The sequence below is a fragment of the Hipposideros armiger genome, unplaced genomic scaffold, assembly GCF_001890085.2.
Source record: "Hipposideros armiger isolate ML-2016 unplaced genomic scaffold, ASM189008v1 scaffold_108, whole genome shotgun sequence".
NCBI lineage: Eukaryota > Metazoa > Chordata > Mammalia > Chiroptera > Hipposideridae > Hipposideros > Hipposideros armiger.
In genome coordinates this window covers 3,748,181-3,771,604 of record NW_017731458.1, presented here as the reverse complement: position 1 = coordinate 3,771,604, position 23,424 = coordinate 3,748,181, and the positions used below count along the sequence as shown (strand labels likewise).

Below are 23,424 nucleotides of genomic sequence, written 5' to 3'. Positions count from 1 at the left end.
CCTCCCTCCTGTACCCCGCCACTCCACGCCTCACTGAATGTTGGTGAAACAAATCTAGTCTAAAATAATGAGCAATCAACTACCCTGATGCTTGGGGCAGGCTGGGCAAGAGCTAGGGGGAAGAGGTAGGGAGCTGAATCATTTATAAAGCTTAATAAAGATGCAGATGAGCATGCTGACTAAGAGCCCCAGAGCTGGACTTATTCATTATTCAAAGTTATGTAAATGCCACTGGGCCCTGCGTGTTAGAATCCTGCCCCCTGTCCCTGTTGCTTCTCCCTGCCCGCTGTGTACCTCCCCTTCTCGCCCATCCCCAGGTGCTTTCATTCACTCTGCCAGAGGCCCGGGCCCAGCTACCCATTTCAGGCCCTACCTCCAGGGTAATAAAAATCCTCCATCTCCTCTCTAGCTAGAAGCCTTTCGAAGGCTTATGGGGAGGCCCTGGCCTTCAGGCAAGCCTATATAGGCCCACATAATGGGCTTCTCATTTTTAAAGATTTCCAAGGAAAGAATACCACCATAACAGTGCTTACATACAGGTTTCAATGTCTCACACATCTATTAATATTTCGTGGGATGGATTTCCTGAGGTCTAACCCAAACCCCTCTAGCTACACTGGGAACCCACCATTGAAATAGAAAAATCCACTAACCGAACTCTCTTTAATCAATTTTCTGAGAAGTCAAATGCAAGCATTAAGTCATGCTCCAGCCTACCAGTCTCCAGACTAAATCATCCTTGTTGACTTCCTTCTGCCTTTCCAGACCGTTGAAACACCCTCCACGTTGACTCACACTCTTCAAGCTCTCAAACCTGTTCTAGGATGCCAAATTCTTGGGAGGGTTTAACTAGCACTGACTCTACTATAGGCCCCCTGTTTTCCACAGCACGATTACTGATCTGTACCCCACAATGGCTTCGGTCTTAGGACTCATATTACTTTCCCCTGACTCTCCTCTCTTTGTACCAATCTTTCCCTTTTTCCCCATCACCCCTAGTTTTTTCAGCTTGGTAAAGCTGAGAGATGAAGAATTGGGTCAGAGGCGCCACGGCATCGATTGCCTCTGCTTTCCCTTCTTTTCTGGACCGGCTCTCCTCCCTCCCTACCCCAATCTATTTTTAGCCTGCCTCTGTTTTCCCTAGTCTGGTTGGCAACCATGTCGGCCTCTTTTTCTTCACTGCCCTTATCTCTACCCTGCAGCCCGTGCAGACCCCAGCTGCCCTTCCCGAGGTCTCATTGCCTGGCCGATTTATTTTTATTTCCCTCCATCTTGAAGATACGTCGGGTCTGCCTGAAAAGGGGATGCCTGGCCACACTCAAGCAGAAGGAAAGCAGGGAAATAATGCTGGCGGGTCTGTTTGGGCAAATCCTTCAGTGTTACGAAACCCTTCAAGGTGTCCTCCGGCCCCTTCTGCGATAGCTTGTCTTCTTTTCTATGCCCATAGATTTGGTTCCCTATAGTTTCTCTTCCCCTCTGTGACCCACCCCCACCCCCAATAAGAAATGCTCAGTTCCCCCACTAGGGCATTTCGGACCTGTTCTCTTTGGTTTTGGGGATGTGCAGCATTCCTGGAGGTCTTTGCCTGCCTTCGTGGCCGGCACATTGCCAGTCTCTTCTTATCCAATTTCTGCTTCTCTCCACTCTTCCCTGACCTCACCCCTCCCACTCGTACGCATCCTACCCTGCATGCCCCTGCCCCTCCTCATGCTCTTTTACTAGGACATAGCAGTTCATTTGTAAAGGGCCTCAGCCAGCTCAGGCAGGGGAGGCTTGTCAGCATCTTCCACGTGTCCTTTCTCAGCCTCCTCTAGACATTGGTCCCCTCCTTTAGTTGTCACCAGCAAGCTGAATTAGACTGGATATTTTGGAAGGGGAGCTGCAGCTGGCTGGGGGAGGAGGGTGGCATGGAGAGAAGCAGAGGCAGAGGGAGCTGAGGGCAGCCATGGAATGAGAGGAAGAGGTTCCCAGCACCTTTTCTCCCCGACTCAGGGGCTGGCAGGATCTTACACTGATCCCTCTCTGTACCTCGTTTTTCTCTCTCACGCACACAATACCTTGCTTTACCATTTACTACATTTTCTCACGTATATTCAGGTACCTGCACAGTACACTCCCTCCTCTACGTCTGCTCAAATGCCCCCTCCTTGATGAGCCCTATCGTGACCGCCATTGAAAAGGGCAACCCGGGCCGGCCGAGTGGCGCGATGGTTAAGAGCTCGCTTGGGATGCCGGAGGGCCCCGGTTCGGATCCCACATATGAGGGCCAGTGACGCTGCCCTCTACAGCTAGGATGCTGAGCGGCAGCTCGGCCTGGAGCTGGGCTGCCGTGGGTCGCCGGCGACGGCGTGGGCTGCGGTCCCTGTGGCGGTGGGTTGCCATGGGCTACCGTGTGTGGTCAGCGGCCAGCGTGAGCGGCCAGCAGCCGCGGTGGGCGGCCGTCCAGAGGCCGGCGACTGATGTGCCTCGCCAGAGAGGAGCGCAATGATGGTGCCAACTTGGGCCAGTGGGGCAACGTCCTCCACAGCTGGATTGAGGAGCGAAGCGGCAGCGACTTGTCTGTTCCCCTTTCCCCAGTTCCCCAGTGCTGTTACCATCCCCCCAATTCCCCAATAAAAATCTTTAAAAAAAAAAAAAAAGAAAAAAGAAAAGGGCAACCCCTCCCCCCACATTCTCTATCTTCCTCACTCACCCTGATCTGTTTTTCCCCAGCACACTTGTCACCTTCTAAAGTACGATATATAATTTACTTACACATATCATTTACATGTCTTCTCTTCACTGGGCTGTTAATGCCACAAGAGCAGAGATTTCCATCTGTTTTGTTCACGGATACATTCACAGTGCCTGGCACACACAGCAGAAGCTCAATAAATATTTGCGTGTTGAATGAATAAATGAATGAATGATCATATTGGATCCTCACATACTCTTAGAGAGTTGGTCAACATTATTATTTCCGTTTTTTTTTATTGTGATAAAAAATACATAACATAAAATGTGCCATTTTGGGGGCGGCCGGTTAGCTCAGTTGGTTAGAGCACAGTGCTCATAACACCAAGGTTGTGGGTTCGATCCCCACATGGGCCACTAAGCTGCGCCCTCCACAACTAGATTGAAACAATGACTTGACTTGGAGCTGATGTGTCCTGGAAAAACACACTGTTCTTCAACAGAAACAAAAAACAAAACAAAAGTACCATTTTAATTATTTTTAAGTGTACAGTTCAGTGACATTAAGTACATTCACCTAAACCATGTTGTTGTTTCTGATGTGTTAAACCATGATGTTGGGAAAGCATCATCACCATCTATCTCCAGAATCTTTTTATCTTCCCAAACTGAAACTCTGTGTTCATTAAACACTAACTCCGCATTTCCCCCTCCCCCAGCCCCTGGAAACAACTGTTCTACTTTCTGATTCTGTGAATACAATATTTGTTCTTTTGTGTCTGGCTTATTTCACTTAGCATCATGTCCTCAAGGTTCATCCATGTTGTAGTATTATACCCATTTTACAGATATTATTATTATTATTATTATTATTATTCCCATTTTACAGAGGGTGAGTTTCAGGGACCCATCTGAGAACACCTAAAAAGCAGACTTGGCATAAGGATGGGATTTAGGCTGGCTTTTATCATTCCCTGGAGAAATCAGTGATAATCCATGTGCCTAGGCCTTATAGGCACAGCAGTTGAAGAGTAATTTCCTCTGTGTTTTATTTCCCTTGGGACTATTTTTATTCTTATTCCCACTTCCCACTCTTCCCCGCTCAGTGTCTCCTAACATTTCCACTGCCACCACCACCCTCCCTCCAGTCCCAGTTTTTCCCTCCCCAGAGCACTTGAACTCCTTTTTTGGGGGTCAAACTGGCGTGGTCTGGAGATCCTCCTGCTTGGGTTTCATCTGAGTGCATTAAGCCTTGCTTGAGTCCCTGCTTGCACCCCTCACCCCTCCTCCCACCCTGGGGTAGTTATGAGCCTGTTCCCTTTCAAAGCAATTAGTGCAAGGAGGCCAGCCGACTCGGTGCTAATGCCGTTTCATTAAGTGGGAGCAATCCTAATGATAATAAAATGGCACATTTAACATTCAAACATTGAACAGGGCTTCTAAGAGAGTGTGTCTCTCTTTCTTTCTGGTATAACAGCTCCATCTTCATAAGGACCTGACAATACACCTTAATGAGAGACTGGGGAACTGAGCATCATTACAGAACCAGAGAGAGGATGAGAACCAGAAAAAGAATCCAGAGAAAGAGGGTGCAGTGCATCCAGGGGATAAAGACCCCCAAGAATTCCTAGGATAATGGATCCTGTGGTGCTGATTTAGACAATTAGAGTCTGTAAGAAATCAGGTCACATGGAAAATAAAGCCACTACAGACTTTGATGCAATGCCATTATTTGTTTGTTTATTCAACACATTTTTTTTTCAAAAAACATTTATTGTGCACCCAAGATGAGCTAAATTTTATGGGAGTTTGTGACGGGGGTGGGGGGGGAAGGAACTAGTTTTAGGAAAAGGAACGCTAAGGACAGAGGTCATCTACAAATCATCTTGTTTACCCTCCCCTGGGCAGCTTTAGTCAATTCCATCCCAAGCTCATCAAATATCCCAGAGAAGAGAATTTTAACAACTGCTTTGGTCTCCTGAGCCAGTCCTTATGCCCCCTCCTCATTAAGATGTCCATCTCAAAGGTCCTTGCTACTCTGTGATTATAGAATATCTGATTAACTTTCTGGACACAAAATAAAAGTCGTGGGACTGACTGGGGAGCTGGCCAGGAAAATAAGGTAGATTCAATCATCTGGTGTTTACTGGGGGCTCAAGACAGCAGGAGAAAAAGATAATATCCCATAGTCACTTTCTTCATCTGAGAAGCCTTTCCCAGCAGAGGACTTTATTCCTAGCTCTTGTGTACAGAAGGGTGGCTGTTAGCCAGGGGTCAAAGGTGAGCTTTTCCCAAGCCAGGGAAGCGGCTGATACGAAAAGGTGTCAAGTCATAGTGTGTTGTTAATTTCATGCTTAGTTCATACAGGATCTTGCCCACAACAGGAGACAGTTTGAATCCATGCCCTAGAGAAAGGAAAGCAGGTTGTCAAGCATCCTCAGAAACAGGGGCGTCCCAGGGACTTCTCAGGAAGTCCCCTACCTAGCCCCCAGATAGGATTAATTCTCTTGGTCATAAGCCAGAAGTTGATTCCCACTATAAGTACCCCTTCTTCTCTGATTGCCCTGCCCAGACCCTTATACACTCAGTGTCTAGGCTTTGCCTCCCCGCCCCCAGTCTGGCCAGCTAAGAGCTGGAAAACACTGCTTTGCCTGGCACTGAGGTAGGTTGGCTTTAAGGCACCCCAACTCCCCCTCCTCAGGCTCACCAGAGAATCCAGCACCAATGACAATGTTGTCGTACTTTGGGTGTCGATCAAGAATGAAGTGCTCATCAGGGGTGTTCTAGAAAGAAACAATCACACTTATGTCATTGGAGGTTAGAGGGAGGAGGAAAAACTGCGTGCAGACTCAGAAGGGAGGGGACTCAGCTGGATGTCTTTCCAGAAAGAATGGGAGCGTGGCCCAGGAATGCTCTCTGCATGCCAGTGCCTCCTTTGGGGGTGCCAGCCTTTCTCATTTGTCCATCTGCCTCTCTTCTTGCACAGAGCTATGAACACAGTAGGTGCTCAGTTAATGCGTGCAAACTGACTTAGCCAAGATGCCTCAGGCCCTGGTGACATCTGTCTCTTCTCTTTGTCCCTAAGGCCTGCTCAACTAGAATGCCTTGCCAAAAAATCTCTTAGAGCCCTTCTGGGAAACATAGTGAAGGACGGCCAGGCATAAGCCTAGTTTCCTAATGAAAAGGAATATGAATGACATCTAATGGGCCGTTTGTGGTAGAGGTGAACCAACCCACAGAAATGAACTCGTTTGTTTCAAGCCTCATGCTATGTCAGGGGCCAAATAGAGTCGGGCCTGAGCAGCGCAAGGCCTGTCTGTCTCTTTCCCTTGTTCTCCAGGGCTGTGAGAGGGCCTGGCCCGGCTGCCCACAACCTTTACCGTGTACATGCAGTGTTCCGTGATGGCAGGCTCAGGGTGTAGGTCAGGTAAGTGATCTCTGACAAAGCGGCTCAGGATTTGGATGTCTTGGATGTCTGAGGATGCTGTGGGGCAGTCCCGCTCCTCAGGCTCTGCATTGTTGCCGTGGTGATAGCAGACCTTTCTCCCAATCAGAGCAGTGTAAGCTGTGAGAGTTGGCCTTCCCCCACACCCACCCACAACCCAGGGCAGGCTTATACACAGAATGCCCCCCACCCATCACCCCAGCCTTCCCCAGTCTTGACTGAGGCTGCTTGTTGCCACGTGAGGTTGCCTAGCTGTCAGGTCCCCGGCCAACCCTCTCTTTGCAAAGGAAGGGCTCCCTTTTCCCCCGGCCTCAGGACAGCTGGGGGTCTTGCACTGCAAGTAGCGAATAGTGAAGTAGACTCCTGTTGACTGTTCACTGGGGTCTGAGGGTGTCTGTGGAGGGAAGTGAGAGCAGCTGCCCCAAGTCTGTGTGGGCCCCTACTAGCCTTCTCTCAGCCTTTCACTTACCTTCATCAGCCCTGGGTACTCTCTGGAGGGCAGACCATAGATGTGGTGGGGAGCTAGGTTGAGGCCCAGGCCCAGGAAGCACGGAAAGGCCTGAGACACACTGTAGCTTCCAGGAACCTTCTCTTTCCAGTAACACACGTTGATCCGCAGGGTCTTGAAGCAGGGAGAGGAAGTGGGAAACGAAGGGTGAAAGTCACGGAACTCTAAACACAATGAGAGCAGTTTCTTCTGGGGTCCTATAGCCCTTCCATACAAGCCCGGATGCCCTGCTTAACTCATCCACCTTTTTTTCCACCCAATTTTCATGTCATTTACATGTTACATTATGTCATGGTGCACAAAAATCTCTGAATCTCTGTTTCTTTCCCCATTCTTAGTCCTCTCCCATAACTGCACTCAGCCTTTCTTCTTTCTCTCCAAGAGCTAAGAAAATCTCACACTTACTGAGTGCTTACTATAGGCTAAGCCATCACCTTAGGGTTTCATATATATATATATATATATATATATATATATATATATATATATATATAAAATTTAATTCTCCAACAGCCCTACTCCCCATTTTACAGGTTATAAAACTGAGGCTCAGTGAGGTGAACGAATTTGCCCAAAGTTGTCCACTAGCAAGTGGCAGATCCAGGACCCAAACTGGAGTCCATCTGACTCCAAGGTTTTTTTTCCAGCTCCCAGCTTCCCTTACCTGGAGAGGCAGCTCAATTCCCAGGGGACGGAGAAGCTGGTTGGTCCAAGGACCTGCTGTGATGATCAAGTTCTTGGCTTGGTAGCTCTTGGAGGTGGTTTTCACCAAGACTGGTAGCCCTGGTTTTATCTCCATCACCTTCTCTCCATCATGCACTATGCCACCGAGCTTTCGAATTGCATCCTAAAAAGGGAGGAGCAGGGAAGGGTAAATGGTATGTATGTAGTTCACCCAGATGGACAAAGAGTTCTTCACTTAGGGCCCAATCGAGACCTCCTCTCCCGTATTGACAAGGCCTAGCAGGGTATATAAAACTGCCCTGCCCAAAGGTCAAGACTAAAGTCAGCATGCAAAATCCCTCATCCCACAGGGGGGTCAGGGCATGGCTGATTGGGACCCAGGATTCCCAGACAAGGAGCCGCATTGCCCCAAACTGCACCATATCACCTGGAGGACTCTGAGGGCCTTGTCTGCATAGAGAACTCCTCCGGACTTGTCCAAGAGCCCCACTTCTCCCCTGGCCAACCGAATATTGGGGAAACGTTGCTTCAGTTCCTCAGATGAAAGACGCTGGTGTTCTACCCGCTGCCTAGACAGCGTAGCCTGGATTGTCTTGAATTCTGGATTCTCCTTCATTCCCAACAACAGTAGTCCAGTCTGCCTGTTTAAATAAAAAATGGGTGGCGGGGGGCGGAAGGGGGTGCGGTTACTCTCTCTCATTCTTCAGCAAGGTTCCCAGGGCCAGGCATCAGGGAGTGTCCCAGCCTCACATTCAAAAAATAGGCGTCATCTCGATTCGGTCATAAGGGTCCCAGTATTATTGAGCTGGTGTCCAGCCCATGCCCAAGTCTGCCCTTGGCTCTCTCTGTATAGGTTTGCTTCTCCTGCATCCCTTTCCTCTGGAACCATCCTGCCCTTGAGCGCAGAGATCCTAAGGCCTCTTTTATCACCATATCTAGAAAGTGGTAGGTATTCAATGAGTCTGGTATGATTTCTCCCCCTTCCTCCTGTCCTCTGACTCCATTCAGTATTTTCATCTTTATTCTTTACTCTCTTCCCCCCCACCACCTTGCCCCCTGCTGTTTCTTTTCCCTGTCCCTTTTCTTGCCATGTAATGTTTTGTCCCTTTCTGCCTGTTTTGTGGAAAGGGTCTTAAATTGGGAGATCTGGCTCTGGGTCCAGTCTTGGCATTCCTTCTGCGACCTTGCTGTGGTTGCTCATTGCTCCAAGCCCCAGGCTCCCCCTCTGAACACGTCTGTTGGACTATGGGTGGTTCCACACTAAGGTGGCACCATCTCTGACCCAGGGGCATGTGGAAATGGCGTGGACCATTTTTTTTTAGTTGTCACAATGCCTGGGAGTTGCCATTCACATTTAGTGGGCAGGGACTGGGGATGCGAAACCTGAAATGCTCGGAAGATCCCATCCAAATGCCAATAGAACCCTCATGCAGAAACACAAGTAGATGGTCTCTTAGGGTTCCAGCAATTAATTCAGTGATTCTACGATTCGTATACTTCTCTCTATGCTTCTTACTCCATAAGGGAGTGAAAGCTGTTTCTCTTTAATGCTTTCTGTCTCTCTGTCACAAGAGACCGGAGCTCCCTTTTTATAGAAACTGATCTAAACAATGGAAGGGTCACTTTGGCCCTTGGAACCATTTCTGTCATCCCTCTTAGTTTCAGCAGCCGTAGTCGCCAGCATCAGCCTGGTACATCCCGCAGGTACTGCATATAAAGCTCGTAATAGCCTATAATGGAGTCTCATGGATATTACATGCTTCCAAATCCCACATTATCTGGTTGGGGGGATTAAAGAGAAGATTGGGAGGGGGGAGGGACACAGCGGGCCCCGGGGCTGGTGTCAGTACACAGAGGCACGCAGCGTGCCCAATTCATTTGCCATGGCCCCCGCCTACCCAGCATTCACCACTGGTGAGAAGCAATGAATGCCTCTGCCTCTTTAAAGCTCAGCAGAGGAAGGATGCTGGAGAAATCACCACTAGCCAACAGACAGTCTTTTTTCCTGTGGCCTCCCAAAAGAACTTCAGATTGGTTCTCAGGTAATGAAAACTTGCCTACTAAACTTCTTGGTCAACAGGATAAATAAGAAGTCACCCAAGTGTATGTCTTGAACTCTTTTTACCCGATGAGGTTGTGGCTAGGTAGAATTCTGGGGAAAACCTGGCTTAACCCTCACCTCAGCGGTCATATTGTCAGATCCCTGGCTGGGAAATTCCAGAGCATCATATCCTAACCCTGTGTGCAAGAGACCAGCCTTGGACTCTCATATGCTCTGAGATTTAGTTCCTTTCCCTTTCTCCTTTCCTTCCTTCCTTCCTTCCTTCCTTCCTTCCTTCCTTTCTTCCTTCCCTGAAATAAGAACTCTTACAGAATGTACTGTATGGGGAAAATGAACTCATGCCAAGAAACAGGCAGATCTGTCAATTTATGAAATGCTGAGTGACGTTCTCATTCCCAAGTCATCCTGCAGTGGATGAAGCAGGAGCTCCCCATCCCAAGGAGTAATCAGCAGGCTGATTCTGCCGGTGCATGTAATTGTGCCGATCGTAATCATTTTGCTCCAGCTCTCTACCCCTTGTGGCATTTATTTCTTAGCCCAGATATTGATCTAACAGTGGGAAATTTTCCATCTGAATTTGTGACGCTGGACCCTCCCGTAGTCCGAAGATGTGTTTGGGAAATTCTCATTTTCCGTGGATCACAGCTGAGCTATTTGGCCTGAGGGAAACCATGCACTGCAGGAGAAATGCCTTGGATTGGAGAGAGATTTTTGACCATTATGAGCAAATCGGAAATAAATGTAAAACACTGCCTGGAAATGCAAAGGCCTGTCATTATGGGAGATAGGTGAGAGGCTCCTGTGGGAAATGCTTAGAGAATTGGAAATCAGTCAATCAAAACCGGGACCGGAGAATGCGTCTTTCCCCCTCAGTATGAAGATAGATGACTTCCATAGGCAGATTGAAAATCATTTAAGTGCTTATTTTCTTAATGGTTTTTCTTAGATCCCAATAAACAGACTGCTCATTCTGCACCAATTTCTCACCCCTGTGCCCAGGGTCTCCCTCTCCTCTTTTTCTGCTCAGGCCTAGGCTACAGAATTTGGGGAGGTGAAGGGTGAGCAGGGACAACAGCATCGCAGGAAAAAGAAGTGCCCGGGAAATGACGGGTCAGGGCTGGTCTAGAAAGAAGGCACCTTGAAGTGAGGCTGGGTGGTGTGGTCAAGGGACCCTGGGAAGCATGCAGCTCCTAACTCCCAGAACGCCATCACCTGAGGGCAGAGCATTTGGCATGAATTGTGCCTTCCTCCCAATCCTAGCAGGATCCAGCACTAAGGAAGAAGGAATCAGAAATTCCTCCCAAGGGTCTTATTGACTCTATGGCCCAAATAAAACCACAGACATGATGTAGGGAGTTCGCCATTAGGGATTTCCACCAGTTGCTATATAGCAGGACAGGAAGCAGGACGGAGTGGGGAGGAATTGGGAGGGTCAGACAACTCTCCCTGCATCTTCCATCTCCCATCCCAGGCTCCGGCTTTCCCCTCTCTGGGTTCCAAGTGCCAGGCAAGCCAGCTCTCAGAGCCACGTTGGGAAAGGGACGACAACAGGGGCTTGGTAATGGCTGCTGTCTTTGTTGGTTCTGGAGGAGCTCCTGGCGTTTCATCTTCTGCTCAGTGGGCCGAGGTGGAATTGGTTAACAAAGACCGCTCCAGGGAGGGGATGTGGCTGACAAGCCAGACACTTCGCAGACACAGGAAGCAGCAGCTGCGGAGGGGGCCACCAGGTTCTGCCAACAGCTGTACTGCCTACGGCTGTGATCTTGTCTGATATTGTCAGCTAAGCAGGGGCAGCCTGGGTCAGGAGCTAGATAGTAGGACTCAAAGGGAAAAGGCGGGGCAGGACAGAGAGGGACCACAGAGCTGGGATTTGCTGTTGCTATCAGCGTCCTGGCTATACACATCACAAAAGACTCAGACCTTGTGATCTGACACATGTGTCACAGTCTGTTCCCAGAATATATGCAAATATCCTGAGCTCACCCATGTTTAGTATGCCACTGTCACAGGAAGCCGCAGAACAGAATAAAGAGAATTGGACAACCACCTGAAGTGCCAACTCCTGAAGGCGTTATTTTTCTTCAATCATCATCAAATAGCATTAAGTAAATACATTCCTATCTATCAGTTACATTATGATAGTGTGCTGGCTCTTCCAGATGAACCTGGGAGAATAAGGACCCCAAAGATGATGAATCATTTAGAAAATCAGAATCAAGAACAAAATCTAAAGGAATTGGAATGGGCAGTATCTGTTCTGTGTCCCTACTAAGTAAAAGAACCAAATTAATTAGTGTGCCTGAGTAAATTAGCTTAGCCATATGAAAGGACTCTATTATTATTATTATTATTATTATTATTATTATTATTATTATATAACACTAGCACTCTATAGGACTTAAAGGTTTTTCAAAGCACATTTGCTTTACTCTTCCTTTTTCATAACTGAGGCTGTAAGGCATCAGAATGGTCTTTTAAGAAGGGCTAAGATATGTCCCTGTCTTTAAATGTGTATTAGTAGTTTTCTGATCTGGGATGACTTAGCCATGAACTCATTTGGAGACAGGGGGTACACAAAGTAACCAGTTTGTGTATATTTTAAACCAGGGGACCAACAAACTACAACCCAAGGACTAAATCAGGTCTGACACTTGTTTTTGTCTGTTGCACAAGCCAAGACGGTTTTTATATTTTTAAATGGCTGATAAAAAGCCAAAAAAAAGGATATTTCATGACATGAAAATTATATAAAATTTCCATGTCCATAAATAAAGTTTTATTGGAACACAGCCATACTCATTTGTTTACATATTATCTGTGGCTGCTTTTACACTGCAGTGGCAGAGTTGAGTAATTGGCAGAGCTGAACAGTTGCAACAGAGACCATATGGCCTGCAAAGCCTATAATACTTACTATGTGGCCATTTACAGAAAAAGTTTGCCAAGCCCTGCTCTAAACTAAGAGTATAGGGATTCTGTGATTTGCACTAACAGGTTAAAGCTCTGATTACTCCGTAGCAACCCTCTGATGAGGTTGTGGAGAGAATTATGAGTTAACATGTATCAAGCACTTTTAAAACAACCTTAGTTTCTTACTATAAGCACTAAACATGTGGTAATGATGATGATGATAATTAAATGATGGTGATGATAATGATGATGATGATGGTGATGATTTGTCAGGTACTAACTATTCTAAGCCCTTTACATACTTATCCTCACAATAGCCCCATGAAATAGATATTATTACACCTACTTTACAAATGAGAAAACTGAGTCTTACAGAGGTTAAACAATTTGCTCCAAATCACACAGTTAAATGTGTCAGAGCTGATATGTACAGGCTTGCCTGGTTCCAAAGTCCTTCCAAATTCCTGTCCCCCTGCCAAAGAGGAAGATTGCAAACATATGAGAATCTCATTCCCAAGGGTCCCTTTCCCTCTCTCCCTCTCCAGCAGCCATTCCCCTTGATGTCTATGGTTGTTGCATTCCAAATCTGTCTCCTCCGGCCATTCTTCCTCCCTTGCTCAATGGAGATAGGACACAACTGACCCAGAATAGGTAGAAGGAACTGCCATTTATTGAAAGGGAGTAGGCACTGTGCAAAGCATTTCATAAGTCTCGTTTAATCCTCACAAAACCCTGTGAGAAAAAAAAAAGGGAAAGAGAAAGACACCAGAGAGGTACAGAAATTTTCCAAGGTCACACAGCTGGTAAGAGGTAGAGCACAAAGGCAAATTCAGTCTTCCAACTGAAGACTCCAAACACTCTTCTAACATCTCTTTTAGTCACCTTCTTGGCTGCTGGGAAGAAGTGTGCCCTCCAAGGCCTCAGCAGTTCTCTGAGAACAAGATACTCAGCAGTATTCACAGATGGCTGACAGAGAGGGGTCCCTTTGCCAGGCCACACCTCAGCAAGACATGCTTTTATTTGGGTGCTGGGTGCATTAGCTGCCTCTGGAATAAATCTGTAATTAGCTGCCCTCGCTTTATTTGCATAATGGATTTCATTTTGTTCTTAAGTTAATGGTGTTTTTGCAACAGAACAGTAACCTCTTGGTTCCTGGCCATTAAAATAACTGCCACCCTGTAGGGTAGAGCTGGAGTTTTGTAGAAAGTTCAGTTAAGAGCCACAGAGAAGGTGGGAAGGGACGTGGGGTGGGTGGTTCAAGTTCTCTTTGCATTACAGTTGTCTGCCTTCTTCCCTGAGTGTTTGAAAGGTCAGTGAGGAGGGGGTCTTATGGGTTAGAGAAAGCCATTGAGGGGCGGGAGGCAACAGGGAAAGCGCTGCAAGCTGACTCCCTGGCAAGTAATGGGCTCTGAGGAACACCCCTATTTTGTTCCTATAGGAGGAGGTATTCGGAGAGAATGAAATGGATTTATAGAGGTCACTCTGGGAGTTGGGAGCCGCACCCAGCATGAAAGGTTATGATACCAGCAACCTCCTTTTCTATAATATATCAATCCCTGCCCAAAAACAATTTCAGATGGCTCCACAGAGATATAGATACAACCTCTTCTAGCCTTGGACACATGGTCTGAACCCAGTCCTGGAACTCAGAGCCTGGTAGGAGCCAGCTGGACCTGTGGGGTGATTATAATGACAGTGAGCAGAATACTTCTATGTGTCTGGCACTTCCTTTGGCCCTGTGTCCCTCCATTGCATTTCAAGTGTTTGTGGCACTGCCCCCTCACCTACTACAAGCACCTTCAGATGCCAGGCCTCATGATTTAAGAAATTCCTCCCCCACTCCAACCTGTGTAATTGGGTTCCAGCCTCCTGCTCTAGCTGAGCCCATATCTGGTAGCACTCATCCATCATCCGGGTATAAAACTCTTCAGGGTATGCCCTTCGGATTATCCGGCTCTGCCCATGGGAGCTTCCTCGGGAATGTGGTAGGAAGAACTGGAAGTGGAGAACAAGAGGGACAACACAAGCTGTTACCCCTTGCAATGCCTGCCTGCCCCCCCCCTTTAGGAAACAGTTCATCATGTGCTGTCAACCAAGAGCACTTTTTTTTTTTTTAGATTTTTATTGGGGAATTGGGGGGATGGGAACAGTGCTGGGGAATTGGGGGAAGGGGAACAGACAAGTTGCTGTCCTTTTGTTCTTCAGTCTAGTTGTGGAGGACGTTGCTTCACTGGCCCAAGTTGGCACCATCATTGCGCTCTTCCCAGGTGAGGCAGATCAGTCGCCAGCTTCTGGACGGCCGCTCATGGCGGCTGCTGGCCGCTCACGCTGACTGCTGGCTATACACAGTAGCCCATGGCAACCCACTGCAGCAGGGGCTGCAGCCTACGCCGTCGCCGGCAACTCATGTTCAGCATCTTAGCTGTAGAGGGCAGTGTCACTGGCCCTCATATAAGGGATCCGAACCAGGGCCCTCTGGCGTCCCAAGCCAGCTCTTAACCAACGCGCCACTCGGCCGGCCCCAAGAGCACTTATTCTTCACATGTTTCCACAAGTTCTCCCTTAATGACCAAGTTTCTGATCTGGCTAGCAGAAGAGAAGTTCTTCAGTAGCACTAACTCAGCTTCCTTTTTTGCTAACATCATTCACATTCCAATGTCCCTCTGTTAGCTTATCTTCAGTCACCCTGCTGCTAACCCCATCCCACTTAGACTCATTGAGAAGCAGAATTCGAAAGAACCTTTGAGATCATTCTAGTTCAGGGGACAGCAAACTTTTGAGATGGAAGAGCCGCCAGGGGCCAGCAAACTGCGACACGCGAGCCACATGCAGCTCTTTGGGTACGTACATGTGGCTCTGAAATAAAATTGAAAATGAAAATAAAACTCTCATAGTTTCATTTATAAAATTTTTAAAGGATATTATTCACATAATGATGATTATGTAAAAGTATATTTATGACTCTCCAATAATTTTTAAATTGTTGTGAGGGACAGGATTGGCTCTTCTAGGGGTCGGCAAATTTTTGAGACGGAACGTACCCATACAGCCTCATGTGGCTCACGAGCCGCAGTTTGTGACCCCTGTTCTAGTCTAGCCCCTCATTTTATGGACAAGGAAACTGATGCTGACTATTTCTCTGTGGTTTCAGATCACTTAGGACAAGGAAACCACTTGGGATTTAGCAAAAGTGGAGTTTCTTGCAGGGTTAAACCAAGAATCCCTCGGGCTTTGAGAAAACTGTTAGATAAAAAGGTTTCTAACCAATCCAGCACACCACCAAGAAGAAGAAACCAAACCGAGCCTGGATAGCTGTAGGAAGCATGGGAGGGAGAAACCTTTGGAAGGTGGGCTGAGTAGACCTGTCTTGGGAAGGACCCTGTAGGTGTAGGGTCCTTCCTACTGTGCAGGAGTCACAGTAGACTGCATTGCATGGGGTTACCTTTTCTACAAGGAAAAATAAGAACTAAGTCTTATTTCCTGTGTATCAAATAAAGAGGCTGCAATTATCTGGTGGCAGATAAAACAGAAGCTTCTGTTGGGTTCCGGGGTGAGAGTCCAGGAATATGTAGGAAAGAATCCCACCTTTGAAGCTGACTAATCAGGCTTTGCCTCTAGGCAAAATTGTCTTTACTTAAGGTTACCCAAAGCAGAACTGACTTTTTTTATGGGCCAGATCAACCATTTTGGCACCAAAGAAAGTGAGCTGCAAGAAGAAAGAGAACAGGGCCTGGAACATTTCTTGGTCAAGAACATTTCTTGGTCAAGGAACTGGGAGCAGTAGAAGGAAGAAATATGCCTAGGAACTCAATATTGGTCTTAGGGAGGGTAGAACTTTCTTTTCATTGTCATGAAGTACACTGTGCAGCTAAGCTACATGTTGCACAGAATTTTTGATGGTCCGGTCCTTTGGCCTCACCCCTCTAGCCTACCAGTTCGGGAACCCCTCCCCTCTCTAGGGAAGGAGAGACAGACAGTCCCTAAGGTCAGGAATGCAGAGGAGACACAGTACCTGTTCCAGCAGGAGGACCCTCTTCCCGTGTTTGGCCAGGTGGTATGCAGTGAAGCAGCCCTGGATGCCTGCCCCGATCACAATGGCATCATAGAGATCTTTCTGAGCAGCCATGATGCCCACTGAGTCAGCCCTATAGCCACAGAGCCCACACACAAAGGAGAAGGCAAGCAAAGTAATCTCTGGGCTGAAGGAGGAGGAGTAGGACAAAGTTCAGCTTGGCCAGCATTCCCACAATCCCCTGGGGCCATGTCCTTCTTTCTGTTCTGTCCTCCCCCAAGGCCTGGCACAGGGCTCAGCTCCCGCCTCCTCTGCAGAGCGAGCTGGGTAGCTTGATTTGTGAGGTTTAGCCCAGCTCAGCTGCCAGGCTCACCCTTGCATCCCTCTAGTTTTCTATTCTTGGCTCAATTATTGTCATGCAAATGGGCTCCTTCCTATGCTACCTTCCTGTCTCATTATGATCTTTGTCTCTGGGACTTCGGCCCTAGAATTTCAATGCCTCCTAGACCAAGCTGGGCACCAGGAATGCTGCCTCTCCCTACTGGCTTCCCTCTCTTCAGCCTGATTTTCTTTGGAGATTCTAGAGGGCCGAGCTAAAAACTTGGCATTATTTATACTCAGGATAAGGTCCACCTCCCTGGTGGGTGGTGAGGTCAGGGGGTAGACAGACACAGGGGCCACCTGAGAGGGCAGTTTTGTGATTATGAAATTATTCTCAGCATGTTTTACTTTATTTTTTTTTAAAGGAGAAGAAGAAATGATCCTGAACAAATGGAAAGGACAGAATGAGAGGAGCCTTCTCCGGAGGCACAGACTTTCTAGGCACCAGCCTAGGTCACAAGGGTCCCTGTAGTGAGCGCTCCCTCCAGGTCAGGCAGCATGCTAAATAAATACTTCCACATCCATTCGGACAGAGCCAGGAATGGTAGGGCCTGATTCTTATACAATATGAGAGTCCTCTTTAAGAAAAGGAAAAGAAAAATTATGAATACAAAATTAGGTGCTAGGACTTGGAGGACACCATGCAATTAAGGAGCCCCGTGGTTGAAGTTGCATTAGCTTTTTGTAAAACTGCCTCTACATACACCGTCTTTCTTTCATCCTTATAGCCCTAGGCGTAAGTATTTTTATCCCCACTTTGACATGTTAAAGATGGCCCCAAATTCTTTGTCACTCCTCCTATTACAGGCTCTGTGACTGCTTGACCAATAGAGTATGGTGGAAGTCACAATGGGACACCTTCTGGCCCAGGACTTAAGAGACTGAAAGCTTCTTCTTCTTGTCTTGGAGCATTTACTACTGTTGGAGCCCTGGGCCTCCATGTTAGAAGTCCAGCCACCCTGTGAAAGAGACCACATGGGGAAGCCCTGAGACTACATGGAGAGCCAGACATGAGAGGGAAACCATCTTGGACCCCCAGCCCAGCCTAGCCACCAGCTCAATACCACTGAGTGACCCAGTTTATGCCACATGGAACAAAAGAATCATCCAGCCAAACCCCGTCTGAATTCCTGGACTACACAATTGTGAGATAGAATACAACGATCGTTGTTTTTAGCTACTAAGTTTCGGGGTCGTTTTTTTATGCAGCCATAACTGAAATAACCATCTGACAGCCAAGTCTTATAGAGGTTATAACTCACCCAATGCCATCCACCTGCTAAACATAGGCACTGAGATGTGAACCCAGGTTTGTCTGCTCCAGAGCCTGTTCCCTTAACCACTGCGCTATCCTGAGGAATCGTCAGAACTTGTAACGATGATTCTGATTTGAATACTTTGCTGTTGCTCTCAGACTGTGAGTGGGGAAAAATAATGGACAGGGAAATCCATGTGACCACAGGGTGCTACCCAGCCTCAGTGCAGTGGCCTGCTCCCAGCAAAGAATCTCCCAGAGTGACCTTGACAAATGACCTGTCCTCTCAACCCAGCCCTTCCTTGCCTAGGAATATAGGGGCCCAGATAGGGAGTTGCCATAGAACTGGCTTTTTAAAATTTTTATTTTTAAAAAAACACATCACTCTAGAATCCAAAAGTCATCTCAGTTCCACTTCACTCCTAACCCACATGGGACGAGATAGCATCTGCCTCACAGTTGGACAGCTCCCGTAGGGTAAAAAATGGCAAACATAATGGAGAAAAATGTACTCTTTAAGTATATAAAGGCTTGATATAAATATATAAGGTTAGCCCCTGGATTTCTCTTGATAAGATATCAGAGGAGATAAACAGTTTACACACAAGGAAAAGCAGATAGTAAATCCTCACATGGAAGTGTGCCCAATCTCACTAGCCATGAAAGAAACAGGAATTAAATAACTTCAAGGCATGCTATGTGCCTAGGAAATGAGCAAAAATAAATAAAAATGATAAAAATCTGATGTTGTCAGTGCTGTGGGGGTGGAGAGTAAGGTGGCAACTTAGATCATCTGGGCCTTCTGGAGATTCCTAGGGCAGTGCGCAAGGACAGTAAAATCAAACCTTCTGACCTAGAAATTTGGCTTGGGGATCTATACTCCAAGGAAATACCCAAGAGGAGAAAAAAGCATTTGTATGAAGACATTCATAGCTGTGCTCTTATAATATTAAAAAAAAAAATCAGAAATGGCCCAGGCACAGGAAGTAGCTGAACAAACTCTGGCACGTTGACACAATCGAATACTACAGTAAAACCTTGGATTGCAAATAACATAGTTTGCGAGTGTCCTGCAAGACGAGCGAACATTTCTAATACATTTTAACTTGGTAAACGAGCGATGTCTTGCAATACGAGTAGCTTGTTTCCAGAAAGAATTATGCTCGCAAACCAAGGTATTACTGTATGTAGCGATTCAAAATGACAAGTGTGACGATTGTGGGCTCCACAGAAATGAGTACATGAAATCACACTGAGGAAGAGAAACAGAACACAAATAGACACATGGATCACAACCACCAGTTATGTTCGTGTGTTACCGAAGGTCTAAAGAGAATTTGGCGAGGTAATTGAGCTTAATGCTCATTAGTTTCCATATTCTATAAAAATTGCACTTCCATTGACAATTTATAAAAGAAGGAGAAATCCCCTGGGGCTGCAGATGCTTTAGATCTCTCTGGTCACTGGTTCCCGAGCCTGGGCAAGTTTTTCTTTGTTCTAATCTCAGTTCTTCCTGCTGCCCCTGATATTTCTTATTGTTCGTCCTCCAGGGAAGCTACAAAGCGGTGCATCGCCCCCCTCCCTCCTTTGTTTAATATAATATCCCTTCAGAGATAAAATGACAATTCCATTTCCCCATCCCTACTTCACAAGCCTGCCCTGGATTCCTGGACTCAGGCATCATGCTGCTTGTTAAGAATTTCAAACGGCTCCTCCGAAAGCAGATACTGGCCATGGCCCAACCTTGAAATGAAAAGCAAATTGACTTTTGATGGTTTCCCTTCCCTCTCTCTCTCTCTGTCTCTCTCTCTCTCTCTCTCTCTCAGGGTTGCCTGTCCTTGTGGCTGTCCTGACAGGGGCAGGCAGAGAGAAGCTATCCCCTCAAATTCCATTTTAACACCCATTCTGGATCGAAAGACTATGAAAGGGAGAGCCAATAGCCCTACCTCATGCTGCTGTGTGTCAGCAATTGTGGCTTGTGTCCTGGAGCAGAGTCAACGAGGATGCGAGGCTGAACTGCTCATCTGATGGCTTGATTGACACTTCACAGATGTGGGTGGGAGAGCCCAGCCAAGGAAGCAGCAAGCTCTACAGTTCAGAAATAATGAGGGGATCCAAATCGAGAGAAGGAGAGGAAGAGAGAGAGAGAGAGAGAAATAAGAGACCTAGGAGTTAAATGGAAAGACAACAAAGTAGAGGCTTCTGTTTTCTTTCCTCTGTCTCTCTTTGCTAAGGAGCTAGAGTCTGGGGCAAGGAAGCAGGCAGGCCCACCAGAAGTGGCCCCTCCGGACCCATCCTGCCAGCTGCTAGGGGTGTTTGTGTCAATGAATGTGCAGAGGATGCTAACATGAGAAAATGAAGAGCACAAGAGCTGGAGCTGTACGTGGTCTCCATACACACTGAGGACCCATCGAATGTCTCAGGTTTCATCCCCTCTCCTCCATCCCTGCTCCCTCTGCCACAAGCCATCCATCCACCTTCCCTTACCTAGAATCTTACATTAGCCTCCTAACCAGTCGCCCCATCCCGTCCTCGCCCCTCTTAATCTAACCTTCCACATTCCTGCCAGAGTCCTCTCTCTAAACAGTAAATCTGAACAGGTCACTCCCCTGCTGAAAATTCTGTAACAGCTGCCCATTTCCTATGAGGATAAAAATTGCAACTCCTTAATTTGGCACACACAGTTGTTTGCGTTCTGGTCTCTGCCTGTTCCCGCAGCTCTTACCACCGACCCTTTCTCACTGTACTTTTTAGGCCCTGGCTACACTGAACTGAGAGAGCTTCCAGCATTTGCTATAATGATTCCAACACCCCCAACCAAGCTCCCTTGGATGGCCTGTCTCCTGTAGTCCCTTCCACTCTGACTCGTCTCAATGACAACAATGAGCATAGTATATTGTAATCGTTATCATGTCTGCCTGCCCCCCTAGCTCCTTAAGGGGAAGGGGGTCTTCTTTCAATTGTCATTTTCCATAGATAACATAGATATGTGGAACAACAATTAAAAGGTACAAAAGAGGACACTGTGAGAAGAAGTCTCCTTCCCACCCTGTCCTCAGCCACTTCATTCCTCTCAGCACATGCAATACTGTTACTATTTTCTTTTGTATCCTTCCAGACATGTTCTATGGGTATACAAACATAGTTATAATGGTATATTCTTTTTTTATATATAACCTCAGAAGGAGCATATACTATACAGCACCTTGCTGTGCCCGTTTCCTCTATCTTGGCTTCCACATGCATCATATGGAGCTGGCACATTCTTCCTGATAGCTGCATAGTATTCCATGGTATGGAGGAGGTGTTTGGAACAGAGAAAGCACCCATATGTGTTTGCTGAATGGATGGTGGGTTTCTCTGGCTGTCATAGGCACCCTATAATGCTGTGGCTGTCTAACCATCTCGTATTAGGTATTGAGAGAGGTGAGAGGTCCATTTGGGCTGGTCCAGCAAGGTACAGCAAAGGTTGACAGTGCCTTCTGTGAGCTGCTGGGGGCAGTACCCCCACTTTCAGGCCAGAAGGGACCAGGGGAACACCCAAAGATTCTGGTGTCTGCTTCCTGCTGTGCCTTTGTTTTTGCATTTGTTAAATAGCAGATATTAAGTCAACTCTGCTCTCTCAAGATACAAGAGTTTGATTGCTACACAGTCTCCAGAGAAAGGAGGAAAATAAGGAAAGTCCTGGAAATTGGGACTGAAAGCTCTGATTAAATCATCATTTAGCCTGGGAAGGGCGGATCCACCTAGGAAAGGGTGCTCTCAGACCTCACTGGGACAAGAGGAAATGCAGTAAAAATGAGGGAGGGGGCGTTTTCATTGTCTTAAGGGAAAACCTCCCTGAAGATGCACACTGGAATCTTCTTAATCTTATCTCGATGTCTTTCTAAACGTGTGTGCGTATTTGCACACACATCTGACTGTGGAGCCCTAAGATATATCCAGGTGTTCACTAAGTAGGTATCTTTATACGTATGTATATCTAAGTGGGTGTATTTCCGCCACTACTAGGCTTTTGAGATGGTCCCTTTAAAGCTCAGCAGACATGGGAGGAAATGACAAATCAAAGAGTGTTGAGAATTGAGGTCCCAATTCTCAGGTGAGAGTGTGTCTGGGATGGAGACAATATATGCATTCTCTGTCAGGAACCTCTCCTCCCTTCTCTGGAGAGACTCCCTTCCATGTCTTTCCCGTGCTTCATAGCCTGCATATCAGGATATTCTGGGACGGGGTGTTGCAGGCAGGAGTGAGACTTGGGGGCAAGAAAAGTAAAGTACCTTTCCCATGGATTAGCCTGGCTTGACAGGTGACAAATGGCAACCCAAATTCAGTAGCACGCAAGAAGATTAACTCCAGGGATTCAGCTCTCTGGTATTCTCCAGTTTTCAAGCAGATACAAGTATGGTGTTCCCTTCTCCTACCTCTGCAGCCTGACTAACGTGTTGCTGTTTGTTAGGGAATGTAGACGGCGACGAATGTAGAAGAGGACACAGGTCCTCTTCACACCATACTGCCAGGTGTAGGGTCATGGAGGCAGGGAATCAGAGGATGGCCTGAGGGAAAGGAGAGAGAGAAAGGAGACAGAATTCTGGATAGCAACCCCAAAGTCATCTTGCATTCCTGTTTTCTGCTTGTTGCCTCCAGGCTGGCCCCCAAAGCCATTCTAGCCCATATCCTGAGCCACAGTGCCTGCAAGGCTCGTCTCTTATTCTGCTTTCTCATGGGTTCTTATTCTTCTGTTGTTGTTTTTCTATTCCTGCCTTGGGCCGCCCTCCTTCCCTTGAGGTCGAGAAAGAGAGGTTTGAGAGAAGGCCTTTGTGGAGGAATAGGAGGACACAGGGTCCTGGCTGGGGGACAGGCCTTGAGGCAGTGGATGAGGGAAAAGGCAAAAGGGAGTCAGGAACCTCAGGCACCGAAGCCACATGGTTCTGCTTCTTAGTGGAAGTTTAGCGCCTCCTAATCAAGTTTTTTGTTGTTGATTTTTAATTTTATTGGGGAACAGCCATGGTCATTGGTTACACATCGCTTTCATGCTACAATGGCATAGTTAGTTGACTCTTTTAAGGAGGGCACAGATCACAGTGGCCCATGCAGGGATCAAACCGGCAACTTTGGTGTTATCAGCACCACACTCTAATCAACTGAGCCAACCGGTCACCCCCAGTCAAGTTTTTTTACGGAAAATCTAACCTACTGGGGCTGGGAAGGTAACTCTCAGCTGTATCCCTCCCTCCTCTCTCCTCTGGCTGCTGGTTTAGACAGGACTCTCACGTTTGGGATTTACCAGCCTCTCAAATGTATCTGTGGACTAGTGTCTTTCATCAGTTCTGGAAAACTCTCAGCCATTATCTCTTCTCAAACATTTGCCTCTGCCTTATTTGTTCTTCCCTCTCTTTCTGGGACATTAAGTAAACATATTAGTCTTCCATCCACTGTATCTCTTATCTTCTTCATCCCCCTCCCCTTTTTGTCTCTCCATGCTGAATTCAGGGGT

The 23,424-nt window shown here is 47.1% G+C and overlaps 1 protein-coding gene, 1 long non-coding RNA gene and 1 other non-coding gene across 4 annotated transcripts; 2 read left to right on the top strand and 1 right to left on the bottom strand.

The window, feature by feature from the left end:
* The first annotated feature begins 3,016 nt into the window (after positions 1-3,016).
* Positions 3,017-3,090, top strand: TRNAM-CAU (transfer RNA methionine (anticodon CAU)). The gene has a single exon. It is a non-coding gene; the product is annotated as a tRNA-Met (tRNA).
* Positions 3,091-4,403: 1,313 nt separating this feature from the next.
* On the bottom strand, positions 4,404-16,590 carry PIPOX (pipecolic acid and sarcosine oxidase). Its single transcript, XM_019647085.1, has 8 exons — positions 16,295-16,590; positions 14,129-14,277; positions 7,738-7,951; positions 7,291-7,473; positions 6,588-6,740; positions 6,054-6,212; positions 5,381-5,456; positions 4,404-5,078 (listed from the first exon to the last, which is right to left on the bottom strand). Exons 1-8 carry the CDS (start codon positions 16,406-16,408, stop codon positions 4,948-4,950), a joined length of 1,179 nt encoding a protein of 392 aa, XP_019502630.1. The 5' UTR covers positions 16,409-16,590; the 3' UTR covers positions 4,404-4,947.
* On the top strand, positions 7,959-20,487 carry LOC109385149 (uncharacterized). 2 transcript variants are annotated; one of them, XR_002124561.1, is made up of 3 exons: positions 7,959-9,352; positions 17,041-17,163; positions 20,165-20,487. It is a non-coding gene; the product is annotated as an uncharacterized LOC109385149 (long non-coding RNA). The 2 variants fall into 2 exon arrangements; XR_002124560.1 differs by lacking the exon at positions 20,165-20,487 and adding an exon at positions 17,483-17,895.
* The last annotated feature ends 2,937 nt before the right edge of the window (positions 20,488-23,424 follow it).